This window comes from Mobula birostris, chromosome 23, assembly GCF_030028105.1.
Source record: "Mobula birostris isolate sMobBir1 chromosome 23, sMobBir1.hap1, whole genome shotgun sequence".
Taxonomy (NCBI): domain Eukaryota; kingdom Metazoa; phylum Chordata; class Chondrichthyes; order Myliobatiformes; family Myliobatidae; genus Mobula; species Mobula birostris.
The window spans coordinates 25,306,390-25,322,495 of NC_092392.1; the positions used below are offsets into that span (position 1 = coordinate 25,306,390).

Below are 16,106 nucleotides of genomic sequence, written 5' to 3' on the forward strand. Positions count from 1 at the left end.
AGAGAGAGGTGAGTAATAATGAAGGTGAAAAGTTTCAAGTTAGTTTGCAGTTAATTTGGAATACATTTTCACTAAGTCATCATTTATGATTGACAATAAACTGGACTGGTCAAAGAACACTGAGGTTGTCTACAAGAAGGGTCAGAGCCGTCTCTATTTCCTGAGGAGACTGAGGTCCTTTAACATCTGCCGGACGATGTTGAGGATGTTCTACGAGTCTGTGGTGGCCAGTACTATCATGTTTGCTGTTGTGTGCTGGGGCAGCGGGCTGAGGGTAGCAGACACCAACAGAATCAACAAACTCATTCGTAAGGCCAGTGATGTTACGGGGATGAAACTGGACTCTCTGACGGTGGTGTCTGAAAAGAGGATGCTGTCCAAGTTGCATGCCATCTTGGACAATGTCTCCCATCCACTACATAATGTACTGGGTGGGCACAGGAGTACATTCAGCCAGAGGCTCATTCCACCGAGATGCAACACAGAGCGTCATAGTAAGTCATTCCTGCCTGTGGCCATCAGACTTTACAACCCCTCCCTTGGAGGGTCAGACACCCTGAGCCAATAGGCTGGTCCTGGACTTATTTCCTGGCATAATTTACATATTACTATTTAACTATATGGTTTTATTACTATTTATTATTTATGGTGCAACTGTAATGAAAACCAATTTCCCCCAGGATCAATAAAGTATGACTATGATTGTCAGTAATATATCCCATGTACTCTGGTGCTGACTGTGTGGCGATTCCATGTGATCATGTAGGTTGTCCCTCAAGTGCTTCGATTTCCTCCCATGTCCCAACAATATGCAGGTTGGTGGGTTAATTAATTGTCCACTGTGAATTGCCCTTAGTTTTATAGCGGAGTGGTAGAATCTGGAAGAGAGTTGACAGGTATGTGGAAAGAATAAAATAAGATTAGTGGTTGATGGCCAGTGCAGACTTAGTGGGCCAAAGGACCTGTTTCTGTGTTGTATCAAACCAAAGATTTAATTTCTAATCTTCTCCATTTCAGTAAAAGTGGGAAATGAGTTTGTGCATTTCAGATTTTTTTTTATTCCGCTCACACTCCCATTAAATCTTCGTTTGTCAGATGCTAAATGTTTCATGGGCACCTGCTTCATTAGAATGGGCCATCACGAATCCCGGTCTAAGAGGCCATCACTGGATGCTCTTAATGAGATGCAAAAGGATAACTCTGTAGAACTCTTAAAGGCTTCCAGGCTAGATGATTTATTGAATCAAATGTGGATTATTGATTGAGCTCTGTGGAGCAATATAATTACACCATGATGTTTTTGTTTCCTCTAAAATTGTGAAGAGCCTGATAAATGGAAAAACTTGCCAGATTTGTCTTCTCTTTTCCACTCTTTGGTACAAAAGTCCACCTAATACTGATCCTTGCCCCATTTTTCAAGAGAACATTTTCCTTCATGTGTTCTTAACTGAATAAAACCTTAAGTTCTGAAGAATATCTCTTTAAGGGCACGCTGTTCTACAGCTGAATAAAAACAATCTTTTTTTTAAGTTCCACGGGAACATCAGTTGCTTTGAAAGAACCTCCACTCACAGAAATACATAATTCACAGCTGAATTCACCTACCAGATCTGCCCAACCAATTTCCAATGCATCGATTGCAAAATGCTTATTTTATTTATTCATGAGAAGTTGACTTTGTTTGCAAGGCTGGCATTTTAATGTCCATGCTTAATTTCCCCTGCATTTCAGAGGCAGTTAATAGTCAGTCACATAACTGGAGCTAACTGAGTCAGGGTGGCACATTTCCTTGAAAGCTAATAGCTAACCAGATGGGTGTTCATAATGATCTATTTGATCATTGAGATTTATTTAATTGAAGTTAAGTTCTCGAGTTGTCATTATTCATCCCTTTGATTCACTGGTCCAAGTCTCTGCATGCTTTTCCAGCAACGTAAGGACCTAGATACCACCGCATCCATCACTAAGGACCTTCATTTCTGCACTGTATAACTCTGACTTAGTAGGTTAAGCAGCATCTTAAAAAGAGAAGCTGTTTCTAATTTGGATCCAAAATCCTCCTTTATTTTCTATTTTTGTCTCACTTCTCAGTACTGACAGGAGAGTTGTACCTCCAACATCTAGCACAACATTAAGTCCTCGAACAGTGGTTAACATGTTTTTGGCACTGAAATTACTATTAGTGATGGACCCTGCCAACTATTTCATCCCTTTTCTACCACATTGCTCAGTTTTAACATTAATCCAATTTAAAATTATGTTAAAGGTCTCTTATCCGAATATCCAAGGTCTGAACACATCCAAAAGGCCTGATCCTCATGTATTCACCATTCCTGCTGTACTGAATCATGAGATTTTTGGAGATGAACTTTATACTGTTAGTTTTCTGATATTGTTGAATCCTGTGTTGTAAGTACAATACGTAGATGTGTCTTTCTATTGTATTATTAATAATAAAAAAACACAGAATTGCACACACAAAAGATAAAGATTAGTTTTATTTGTCACGTACATTGAAACATATAGTGTAGTTTGCATCAGTTCAAATCAGGATTGTTCTATGCAAACTGCAAGTGTCATCATGCTCCTGGTGCTAACATAGCACGCCCATTACTCGCTAATCCTCACAAGTCTCTTTGAGATGCGGGAGGAAGCTGGAGCACCCAGAGGAAACCCACACAGTCACAGGAAGAACAAACATACTCCTTTCAGGCAGCAGTGCGGATTTAACTGCCATTCTACCGCCCCACCCCTGTGACCCTCTGTGTGACCACATGGGTTTGCCAGGGATGTTTCAGTCTGCTCTCACATCATGGTGGGTCACATTGGAATTAGCATTGGTTTATTACTGTAACATATTGTTGCCGGCTCTGTAAAGCCATGTGGTAACCACCATTGCCACAAAGTACTTTGGGTATACAGACATACCCCCATCACAGAATGACAAGGATCAGTGCCTGTGGGCTGAATATGTACTTTGTACACCACTCACCCAATGAATTCAGACTGGAGATCTTGGATTGCATTGGGAATCATTCTGTTGAAAGACAGTCAGTAATTCACCACAGGATGCAAAGACAGCTCTAAAACAGAATTATTAGTTGCTGCTGCTTCTGACCCTTAGAGTTCCCAGGTTAAGTGTTCCTTTGTACCTTTGGAGCCATTTTCTTCAAGGATGAAGTCACCCAGCACTATTCATCACAGGGGAAGCCTTCCATGAGTTAGCACATCTATGCCTAAGTTTTTTTTCTACCAGTATTACTTGACCTTTTCCATTGCATTTCTCTCTCATCTCATTTATCCTTGTATCCTTATGAAAGCAGCTTTTTCTTTGTAAGGGGAAGGGAGCAATAAAAGACTACTCCTGGGAGAGTTGAGCTGTAGTAAGGGAAAGTGTTCTTCTAGTCCTAGAGCTGAAATGGTTTGCAAGTCTTGGCAATGCTTGGCTGCTCACCATTTAATATTAATGCCCTGTTAATAGTGTTTTACTTTCTACTTTTTGTTCCTTTGTGAGCTGCCAGCCATTAACTTTATTCACTTGTGACAAAATGACTGCTGTTTACTGTCTGCACTAAAATATTGATTTTTTTAAAACTCTGATTTATAGAGGTGGACGGTTCACACATTTTCCTTCTTAGATTTATTGCTCATTATTTACAACAGTGAAACAAATGGGCGTGAGGTACAGAATAGTTATAGGTCAATATTGAATCTAATAGAAATGTTTGCTTTTGTTTAAAAAAAGCACAACAGAATTGTTTTATATTCTTTCAGCATAACCTTCATCTGACAAGATTGCCTTGGGACCTTCCAGTACAATATATAAATAATAGGGGGAAAAATACATTAATTCAAACGCTGGAAATGGGAAATCGCAGCAGAAAATGTTGAAATATTCCAGTGTCTCTCCAAGGGAAGAATATTCAAACATTTGAATCCATTCTCCTCAGCCATCTCCAATTATTAGGTTGGCAGAGTAGTGTAATGCTTTACAGCACCAGAATGCAGAGTTCAATTCCCGGCACTGCCTGTAAGGAGATTGTATGTTCCCCCTGAGACTACACCAGGTTCTCTGGTTTCCTCCCACATTCCAAAGACATACGAGATAGTAAGTTTTGGGCACGCTCTGTTGTTGTGGCGACACTTGCACCAGAGCACCTTCAGACTGTGTTGCTTGTTGAACAACACATCTTACTGTATATTTTGATATATGTGACAAATAAGGCTTTATCTTTAAGCGTTGATTGGTCACCCATGAAAGAAACCATTCCTTTTTATGTTTCCAAGTAGGGATTTACGGAAGAACTATGGAAGAAGTAGGACCTTTTCCACCTATCATCTCCCAGCTTCTCACTTCACCCCCCTTCCGCCACCTACCTTCCCCCTCACCTGGCTTTAACTACCTCCTTCTCCTGCCCAACCTTCTTATTCTGAGTTCTTCCTCTTGCTTTCCAGTCCTGACGAAGGGCCTCAGCCTGAAATGTCGACTGCTAATTCCCCTGCTTAGACCTTGCCTAACCTGCTGAATTCCTCTGGCACTTTGTGTGTGTTACTGTGGAAAAAGTAAGATAATGATGGCTGTGGACATCAATATCAACTGCTGGCGGAAAGCAAAAAGAGTAATGAATGGAGTTAAAGAATGAAAGGAAAATCAGTATCATGTTTTTTATCACTGACTTACGTTGTGAAATTTGTTGTTTTGCAACAGCAGAACAATGGAATACATAAAAAACTATAAATTATAATTTTAAAAAATATAAATTAAATAATAGTGTAAAAAGAGAACAACAGTAGTGAGGTAGTGTTCATGGGTTGGTTCTTTGTCCATTCAGAAATCTAATGGCAAAGTGGAAGAAGCTGTTTCTAATACATTGAGTGTGAGTCTTTAGGCCATTGTACTTCCTCCTTGATGCTAGCAATGAGAAGAGGGCATGTCCTGGGTGATAGTCATCCTTAATCATGGATGCCACCTTTCTGAGGCATCACCTTTTGAAGCTGTCCTGGATGCTGGTGAGGCTGGTGCCATGATGGAGCGGCTGAGTTTGCAACCCTCTTTCGCTCTTCTGCCCTGGCGTACAGAAATGGAGAAAATTGCAAAGATTGAATGGGGCAAGACTACAAAAGAGAAGGCAGGGACGATGATTTTAAATTGAATTTATTGAGAACAGGGTATTGAACTTGATACAAAAATTGGGAGAGATCTAAAACGTGCCACCAGTTCACTATCACCTGCATTAATAGTGTCATGCACAGAGCAACCCTGTCTGAACGATAATCATCCTATAAATGCGCCAAGACTGAATGAAGCCAATGCCTGAGAGTAACTCAGTGCAAACCCTTATAGTGAAGTAAAAGAATGTGCAGATAAGCAACATATTACGATGGGAAAATTTCATATTTTAAAAAAATGTTCATTTTTATTTAAACCATTGCCTTTTCATGGTTTAGCAATTTTAAATAATAGAGAACTGATGCTATTTTGCAGCAGTACTCAGCTGGGAATATTCAAAATTGTGTCGGGATGGTGCACTCATTTTGCTTTGTGTTTTCAAAGAATAATTTGATTTCTCTGTCTCTCGTTTCAGATGCATCATCCTATTCAAATGAAACCTGCCGACAGTGAAAAGTCAAATGGTAAGTAAAGCATGTGCACTGACCGATGGGAGCCGGGTTTTCATGACTGTTCAGTTTATTTTTGTGCCCTCTCAAAGTACTGTCCCTTTTTTTTTCTGATGGACTGAGAAGGCGGGGATGATTTCAAAGCTCACCAAGATAAATGGTGAGTGCCTGTGTGCCATTGACTGTGCACAGTCACAGGGAGGCACAGTAAGGAGTTTGTACTTCCTCCCCTGTGACCACATGGGTTTCCTCCGGGTGTTCTGGTTTCCTCCCACATTCCAAAGGCACAGGTTAATTGGTCACATAGGTGTAATTGGACACACGAGGCTCATTGTCCAGAAGGGCCTATTATTGTGCTGTATCTCTAAAAAATGAACTAAATAAGCTCAAACATCTGTGCTGTTGACACCCAAATAAAATGTATCAAGAGTCGATGGTCTACGATCAGGAAACTGAAGGGACTGCAGATGCTAAAATCTGGAGCAACACACAATCTGCTCTCAGCAAGTCGAGCAGCATCTCTGAGGGAAAGAAATCATCAATGTTGCAGGTCAAAGCCCTGTGTCCTTTCCGTCCCCTTATCCGCATTAGATACTGCTTGACCCACTGGGTTCTTCTAGCACATTGTTGATCTGTGATCAGGAATGCGATCTCTGGACATCTTAACCTAGCACGGAGGTGCCAGAGGTAAATGAAACACTGCACTTCATAGTCAGTTGGCGAGAGCACATGAATGAAAGGTGAATAAAGGTCTATGTGACCTGGATTGTGGGAAGGTTTGGGAGATAATGGCCAGAGCTTTCTTTGTTCTTAGACATAAGGAAATGTGATTAAAAAGAAGTTTTGTTGAGAAGGCACATTGGCAAAGAAGCTGACATTGTCACTAGGTTTGAGGCAATGATGGAGAGATTCAATACTCAAGATATGGCGGAGATAACTTCAGAATCACTGACATGTTGTCTTGTGTCAGCAGTACAGTGAAAGACAAAAAAAGTTATTACAACTTACAATAAAATTGTAGGAGAAAAAGGCAATAGTGAAGTAGCTTTCAGGGTTGTTCAGAAATCTGATGGCAGGGGGGAAGGAGCTGTTTCTGAAACAATGTGTGTGTTCAGGCTCCTGTACCACCACCTCAGTGGTAGTAATGACACTTGTGACAGCTGCATTTGTCCTGTTCCTTAAAATATGCTTCCTTCCTTATCTTTTGGAGTGTTCCTGATGAAGTTAAAATGTGGTTCACACACTACTGCATTTTGTCAATTAGCCAAGGTCTGGGAAAATTCATTAGATGGAGGCAAGGACTCTTTCAGCCCATCTAGTGTCCAGTTTTGTAAGCTAGTACATGAATACACAAAAATATGTCTGACTCTACATTGGTGCCTCCATCCCAATGAAGATACCTGTCAAGGTATTGGACCAAGACCAAATATAAATTTAGGAATTAAGAGCCAAGAAAGGCCTCTCAAGCCCTTCAAGTCTGCCTGACTGTTTAATCAGATGATTGCTAGTTGCATTTTAATCACTGCTCCACATTCTTGCCAGATTAACCATTCACCCTCATTTTTATCAAATATCCATCTACCTGTTGCTTAAAAATATTAAAAGCTCTGCTATGAGAGAATTCCAAAGCTTCATGACCATCTAGAGGAAAAATGCTTGCTTCATCTCCAATTTAAATAGATGACCATTTATATTTTAATCAGTGACCCCCCCCCTTCCCCCCCCAGCTCTATATTCCCCAACAAGTGAGAATACCCTCTCCACATACACCTTCAGGGTCACGTTTTGATCATCCCCCTCTTACTCTTCTAAACTGCAGCAGGTACAATCCTGGCCTGTTCACATTCCCTCATGGGCCAACCTGCTGTTCCAGGTAATACTCTAGTAAATCTCTGAGTAGGTTCCTGCGCATTAGCATCTTTCATTAAATGAAGAGAACAATCCCACGCACAGTACTCCAGCTGTGCTGTCTTGGCACGGTAGCACAGCAGTTAGCATTACGCTATTACAGTGCCAGCAACCTGCGATCAATTCTGCTGCTATCTGACACGGGTTTCTTCCGGGTGATCCAGTTTCCTCCTACGTCCCAAAGACGTACAGGTTAGTAAGGGTTAGTTAGTTTTGGGCACGCTTTGTTGGTGCCGGAAGCATGGTGACGCTTATACGTCCCGGATTGTGTTGGTCATTGAGGGAAGCAAGACATTTCCTTGTATGCTTTGGTGTGCATGTGACAAATAAAACTAATCTAATCCAATGCCCAGTATAATGAAAGCACAATCTCCCTACTTTCATATTCAATTCCCCTAGCAATAAACAATAACATTCTGCTGACGATCATAATTACTTGTTAATGACCAGCTTTGTCAGTCATAATCCACACCCTGCCTGCATGGACACAGAGCGTAAAACTCACCTTGTTCGGCAAGCTCACGCAGAAATATATACAAAACCGCTGATGCATACAAACCTTCAACCATCTTAATTTCACACTTGGTAGTTCCTTGCACATTTGGTCAAGTTTTCATGCCCCAGGAAACATTATGAATTTTGCCTCTGAGTAGGATCTCCATCTCTAGAATGAGCCTTGCTCATTTGGAGAACTCCTGCAGCCATGTTCTAATAACGAAGGGCAGTAGAGTTTTAACTCTAGCTAATTGATTTCTTTAGAATGTAATTGCATTGCCTTGACCTTGCACACTTTGCGAGGGATTGATGAATCTTTCAATTTTATATCTGCCACAAGTCGCCTGTCAGAAAGTGTCCATCAGTGAGTCCCAAAACCACAAATGAAGCAGATGCGTGGTTTCTGTCTCTTATCTCAAATCTTTTTTTCAGAATGAATACTGTGGTCTTTGAAACAATGCACTTTAAATTGTTTGATGAATAATATTGCATTTTCTAAAGCAAATTAATGCAAAAAAGACAGTGTTTTGGGGTAATACCAATTAAAGATTAAGCTGTCATAAAAATTCATAACGAGTAGGCTTATGAATTTTTAGACAGTAATTAGATGCCATATGCTGACATTAAGAAACAGGAAGCTAGTTAATTAAATGAGACAATTTAGCTGCTGTTTCTACAGTGTCTGATTACTAGCCAGAGTCGTAGCCAGTTTCAGTATTGTAGGATGAAGTGAAGGATTCAAGAAGAGATGAGTAGTATTTCCATCCCTTGAAGAGAAAGCAGGCAGTATCCATCAAATCAACAAAGAGAGAACAGCTCTACTGACAATTTTGTGATCAAATTACTTGGCAACCAGGGAAATCATTAGCAAAGCGTGTCACAGAATGAGGCCATTCAGTCCAAAATGTTTATCCTAGACAAGAGGCCATGACATAGCTCTTGGTTCATTGTCGTGCAGGTCAAGGCTGTTTAACCACTTGGTCAGCCACTACCACTGTTCAGGCATGGAGGGCGTTCCAGACCCACAGCATCCTGAATCAAATGTGACTGGCACAGCAGTGAGCATAATGCTTTACCCTAAGATCGGGATTCAATTTCCACCGATGTCTGTAAGAAGTTTGCACATTCTCCCCGTTTTGGCATGGATTTCCTTCGGGTACTCCAGTTTTGTCCTGCATTCCAAAGACAAACAAGTTAGGGTTAGTGAGTTCTGGGCATGCTATGTTGGCACCAGAAGCACAGGAACACTTGTGGGCTGCCCCCAACACATTCTCAGACTGTGTAGATCATTAACACAAATGACATATTTCACTGTATCTTTTGATGTTTTTGATGTGTATGTGACAAATAAAGCTAATCTAATCTAATCTGTCAAATACTGTTCCTTTGATTCCTTTCTACTCCTGCCACTTAATTTAAACCTTTGTCCCTTTTTACTGTCCTTTCTGTGAAGGGGAAATTGATTCTTTCTGCGAACCCTGTCGAGGTTTCAAATCATTTCATACAGATTAGGATTAGGATCAGGTTTGTTATCACTGACATAGTGTACATAATGAAATTTGTTGTTTTGCAGCAGCTGATATAAAAATGACTAAATTATAATAAGAAATGTGTAAGATAAACAAGTTGTGCAAAAAGAGTGCAAAATTGTGAGTTAGTGTTCATATGTGCAGGAAATTTCCCCTCAGTCTACTATGAAACTTATTTATGTGATCTGGATGGACAATACCATTATTTATTGTCTATCCCTAAGTGTTCTCAAGAAGGTGCAGGGTGACCTAACCTCATAATCTTTGGGGTTCTTCCTGTGAAAGTACTCCCATAGTGCTTTTGAGTTGTGAGTTCCGGTCTTTAGACAATGGAGGCAATATATACCCAGTGGCCATTTTGTTAGGTACATCCTGTACCCAGAAAAGTGGCCACTGAGTGTATGTTCATGATCTTCTGCTGCTCTAGCCCATCCACTTCACGGTTCGATGTGTTGTACGTTCAGAGATGCTCCTCGCACACGACAGTTCTAACACGTGATTATTTAAGTTACTTTTGCCTTCCTGTCAGCTTGAACCAGTCTGGCCATTTTGCTCTGACCTCTCTCACTAACAAGGAAATTTTGCTCAGAGAACTTGTGCTCACTGGATGTTTTTGTTTTTCACGCAATTCTGCGTAAACTCTAGAGACTGTTGTGCATGAAAATACCAGGGAATCAGTGGTTTTTGAGATACTCAAATTACCCTGTCTGGCACTAAAAATTATTCCACGGTCGAAGGCACTTAAATCACATTTCTTCCCCATTCTGATGTGTAGTTTGAACAACAAATGAATCTCTTGAGCATGTCTGCATGTTTTATGCATTGAGTGGCTACCATGTGATTGGCTGATTAGATAATCACATTAACAAGCAAGTGTACAGCTGTACCTAATAACGAGGCCACTGAGTGTACCTTCTTTGTTCTAGAGGAAATAAGGCAGTCTTCTCATAACTACAAGTCTCCATGAGTGGTAACATCTTGGTAGGTTTTATGCAAACTCTCTCTGGCACCACCACATCCTACCTGTGTGTTGACCAGAACTGTGCACAATACTCAAAATATGGCCAAATTAGACACCACTGTATTTGTATTCAATGCTGAGGCCAATAAGGCAGGTCACCTCCATGTTACCTTAATCATTTTATAAGATGTAGGAGCAGAATTAAGCCAATTGCCAGGCGGATCTACTCCGACATTCCATCATGACTGATTTCGACCACAAGATACAGGAACAGAGGCCAATTGGGTCCAGTTGAACTACAGGCAATTCCATTAATCACAGACCCAGAACTTAGGTAACATCCTCTGACAGCATCAAGGGGGAGAGGGAAAGACCACTCAGATGCAGGGGCCTTCTCTCAGGAGCAGCGAGCATGAAACCATCACACACAGTCCCCTTCCTCAGCCAGCAGTGAGCGAGAAGTTGGTAGATGGTGCTGAACACTCGCTTTGACATTTCGATCTTCCTCGATGCTTTAATCGGTGAGATTGGTGAGAAATGGAGTCAGTCATTGGCTTGTGCACCATTCTTGGCCTCATGACCTCTCACCTCCTGGAATCTTCTCGGAGACAGCAAAGTGCCAGATCACTCAATCAATCTCCAAACTGTAGATCACAGGCCCTAACAGTACCAGAAACACATTTAATATAAAAAGAAGACATAGAAGAAGTGAAAGAAACAGTTTAATAGATTCTCTGCAAGATGTTACACGAAGTAGCATTATTCTGTGGCGCCATCTGTCTGTCTTCGATCCTGGAATCATTTTCGTGAACCTCCTGTGAACCCTCTACATTCTTTCTTAGATAAGGAGCCAAAAACTGCTCACAATACCCCAAGTGAGGCCTCACCAGTACCTTGTCAAGCCTGAAAATTACATCCTTGTTTTTATATTCTAGTCCTCTCAAAATGAATGCTAACATTTCATTTGCCTTCGTCACCACCTGCAAATTAACCTTTAAGGAATCCTGCACGAGGAGTCCCATATCCCTTTGCACCTCAGATTTTTGAATTTCTCTCCATTTAGAAAATAGGCTATGCTTTAATTTCTTTTACCAAGGTGCATGACCATGCACTTTCCAACACTGTGTTCCATTTTCCACTTCTTTGCCCATTCTCCTAATCTGTCTAAGTCATTCTGTAGCCTCTCTGCTTCCTCAAAACCATCTGCCTCTTCATCTGTCTTCATATTGTTCACAAATTTGGCCATAAAGCCATCAATTCCATCTTCCAATCATTGACGTGTAATGTAAACAGAAGTGGTCCTAACATAGAGTCCTGTGGAATACCAGTAGTCACTGGCACCTAACAAGAAAAGTCTTCCTTTATTCCCACTCTTTGTCTCCTGCTAATCAGCCAATGATCTATCCATGCTAGTATCTTTCCTGTTATACCATGGGCTCTTACCATGTTCAGCAGCCTCATATGTGGCATCTTGTCAAAGGCCTTCTGAAAATTCAAGTACAGAACATGACCATTCTCCTGCATGTAGCCTGCTTATTATTCCTTCAAAGAGTGCCAACACATCTGTCAGGCAAGATGTTCCCTTAGGGAAACCATGCTGACTTTGGCCTATTTTATCATGTGACTCCAAGTAACCCGAAACCAAGTCCTTAACAATCAACTTCAGCATCTTCCCAACCACTGATGTCAGGCTAACAGGCCTATAATTTCCCTCCTGCCTCTCTCCCTTCTTGAAAGATCATTACTAATGCCTCCCCAAACTCTTCAGCCACCTCTTTCAGATCCCTGGGGTGCAGACTGTCTGGTCAAGTGATTAATCTACCTTCAGACTTCCAGTTTCCCAAGCACCTTCTCCCTAGTAATAGCAACTTCACTCACTTCTCTCCCCTGATGCTCTCAAAGTTCCAGCATACTGCTAGTGTCTTCCACAGTGAAGACTGATGCAAGATACTTATTCAGTTCATCTGCCATTTCCTTATCCCCTATTACTACTTCTCCAGTTGCAATTTCCAATGATATGATGTCTATTCTTGCCTCTCTTTCACATTTTATATATCTGAAGCTATTTTTGGTATCCTCTTTAATATTATTGGCTAGCTTACCTCTGTATCCCATCTTTTCCTTTGTTATGACTTTTTTAGTTGCCTTCTGTTTCTTTTTAAAAGCTTCCCAATCCTCTATCTTCCCACTAATTTTTGCTCTATTATATACCCTCTCTTTGGCTTTTATATTGGCCTTGACTTCCCTTGTCAGCATGGTTGCATCATTCTGCCTTTAGAATAGTACTTCTTTGGGATGTATCTATCATGCACCTTCTGAATTGCTCCCAGAATCTCCAGCCATTGCTGCTTTGCTGTCATCCTTGCTAGTGTTCCCTTCCGATCAGTTTTGGCCAGCTCCTCTCTCATGCCTCTTTAATTCACTGTACTCCACTGTAACAATGATACATCTAACGTTAGCTTCTTCTCAAATTGCAGCGTGAATTCTATCATATTATGATCACTGGCCCCTCAGGGTTCCTGTACCTTACGCTCTTTCATCAATTCTGACACATTGCACAACACCCAATCCAGGAAGCTGATCCTCTGGTGGGCCTAACCACAAACTGCCCAAGAAAAACCATTTCGTAGGTATTCTACAGATTCCCCCTCTTGGGATCTGGCACCAACCCAATTTTCCCAGTTTACTTGCATATTGAAGTCCCCCATGACTATCATAACATTGCCCTTTTGAGGAGCATTTTTTATCTCCTGTTGTAATTTGTAGACCACATCTTTACTACTGTTCCGGGGTCTGTATATAACTCCCATCAAGGTCATTTTACCCTTGCAGGTAAAATTTTACCTAGCTCTAACCACAATGATTCTACACCTTCTGATCCCATGTCATTTCTTTCTAATGATTTGATTTCATTTTTTACCAACAACTCCACCCCCCTTCTGTTTACCTGCCTATCCTTCCGATACAATGTGTATCATTATACGTTAAGCTCCTACCTATAATCTTCTTTCATCTATGATTCAGTGATACCCACGTCATACATGCCAAGCTGTAACCGTACCACAAGTTCATTTCCTATACTGTGTTTTGAAATATAACACCTTAATTTGTGTATTTATTCATCCTTTTCAATTTTGTCACCGTTTTACACTGTAACCCATTCTAATGACTGCAATTTTGCCCAATCATCAGCCTCTCTGCTAGCAGTCTCACTACACACTGCTTATATTTCTAAACCAACTACATCACCCTCAGCCCCATCACTCCAGTTCCCATCCCCCTGCCCATTAAGTTTAATTATCCCTCTCAACCCCATTCCTCTGCCTTCTCCCTGTAACCTTTGACACCCTTACTAATCAAGAACCTATCAATCTCTACCTTAAATATATCTGATGACTTGGCCTCCACAGATGTCTTTGGCAATGAATTGTACGGATTCAGCACCCTCTGGCTCAAGAACTTCCTCCTCATCTCTGTTCTAAAGGAATGTCCAACAATTGAGCCCCCGGAGGGATCAGCAGGCATTGTTGCTTCTCTGGCGATACATTGCAAGATCCCCGGCCTTCAAATCAAGTCAAATCAAGTTTAATTATCATTCAGACCATAGATGGATACAGTCATACAAGACAGCATTCCTTTGAGGCCCAGGGGAAAACACACACACACACACACACACACACACACACACACACACACACACACACACACACACACACACACACACACACCATTACGCAACATATCACTTGCACAGCCCACATCCCGACGTGACATGCAAGTTGATGGTGCAGCTCCCGGCAATCCAGCCTGTCCTTCCACCGGCTGAACACTGGAGGGCAGCACTGATCAGAGAGTCCAGCTCCCAACCCAGCAAGACTCCACACTACACCATCTCCAGTGTCAGCCCACCTGGACTGCAGCAGCAGGCAAGCCCATAGCTTGAGGCCTTGTCCTCGCTGCAGCTGAGGCCACACAGCTGCCTCACCGCCTGTCTCCCCACCAAACAAGGGAAACAGGCCTGCGGCTTTGCACATCATCAGTGTCCAAAAGGGTCTTGCGACCACAAGAGAAACGTTATGCACCAACTCCAATGTCTTTAAGTAGCAGTACGGTCTGCACCCAAGTCAGCTCCTCCAAACATTCTCCAGCCCGTACACTGGCCTCTCTTCCTCCCTGCCAAATGCCGGCCTCTCCTCCTCCTAGCCAATCCGCTGGCCTCTCCTTCTCCAACTTGTCTGCCAGGTCCATTGTCATCCCAGCCGGTGGCTCCAAATAATGAACAGATCACTTATGTGGTAGATCTGTTGTACCTATTGATCTTGGAGTGCAGTATAGTCATATAATTCTTAAATAAAAACACATTTTAAGAAGAAAAGTGCACCCTTGGTTGGGCCCCGAGAGGCTGCTGCATTCGAATGCAATGCTATCTTACCAAAAGTTAATATACCGATCTTCCTTGCTCTGTTTTCCTTCTCCAAATACCTTACCAGACAAAGGCAAATGAGTCGGCTGTATAGATCAGGAAGTCCACAATTTGATTGGTGGTCTAAGAAAGTGATTTGATTTGTCAAGGAATAGCAGTTGTAGCTGACCACCCTAGAAAGAGCCAGGACTTTTGGTGTCTGAAGTCGCAAAGCCAAACTTGGACACGAGATTCTACAGATGCTGCAGATCTTGAGCAACACACACACAAATGCTGGAGGAACTCAGAAAGTCAAGCAGTGTTGATGGAGAAGGAATAGTCCTGATGAAAGTTCTCAGGCAGGAGCATTGACTGCTTATTTCAGCCCTGATGAAGGGTCTCAGCCCAACATGTCAAATGATCATTTCCTTCTGTAGAAGCTGCCTGACGTACTGAGTTCCAACATTATGTGTGTGTTGCTCAAAGTCAAACTTGCCTGTTTAAAAAGTAGAAGATTCATAGTGAAAAGGCAACATGAAGGAGGTACATAATTCCACAGTCTTGCCGCATGAAAAATACTGAATGAAAATATAACAGAGAGTGGATGACTGGCGGAACATCGATGCTGCACTAACTTGTTCTACTATACACATTGAAAACTATCAAGTGTAGACACTACTGACGGAGTATTGTTGGATTCTCAGCAGTCAATTTAATAAATGGCTGCTATCAGGACTCCATATATATATATATATGTATAATATTTGTCATGAGAAGTCAGTTTTGAGATTCTCAGGTGCTTGTTGTTTTGTTTGCCGGTGATTCATTTCAAAAAAGTAATTCTCTGCATGAAGTGCATGTGGCCTCTTAGAGATATTTCAATGTAAAAAAAAGACACTATATAAATGCAATGTTATTACTGAACAAGAACAGTTTAGGAACCTGAGAGGTTATGTTTCAGGTTGTTTTATTCCACTGTTTTACCACAGTGACTGGTTTCTAGTTTCCTGAATATTCTGGCTTCTTGCAAAAGGTTTGGTTTGTAGTAAGAGTGATTTAACCCATTCATAGCCTGCTGCTTTGTAATACCCTTGAATCTGTATTGAATTCCAAAATCTGTAAATAAAGCGTCTGGATTGAAGTAGTCAATCCCTTGCTATGGGAAAGCAATCCTCTTAAGTGTTTTTCTTCA

At 41.5% G+C, this 16,106-nt stretch overlaps 1 protein-coding gene across 16 annotated transcripts in view; it reads left to right on the plus strand.

Moving 5' to 3' along the window:
• celf2 (cugbp, Elav-like family member 2) overlaps positions 1 to 16,106 on the plus strand; it is an 809,970-nt gene that overhangs the window by 696,793 nt on the left and 97,071 nt on the right. For all 16 annotated transcript variants that reach the window (XM_072241427.1, XM_072241413.1, XM_072241419.1 and 13 more), the window contains one exon: positions 5,586 to 5,634. In XM_072241427.1, coding sequence (XP_072097528.1) covers positions 5,586 to 5,634 — 49 coding nt within the window. The remainder of the gene's footprint in view (positions 1 to 5,585; positions 5,635 to 16,106) is intronic.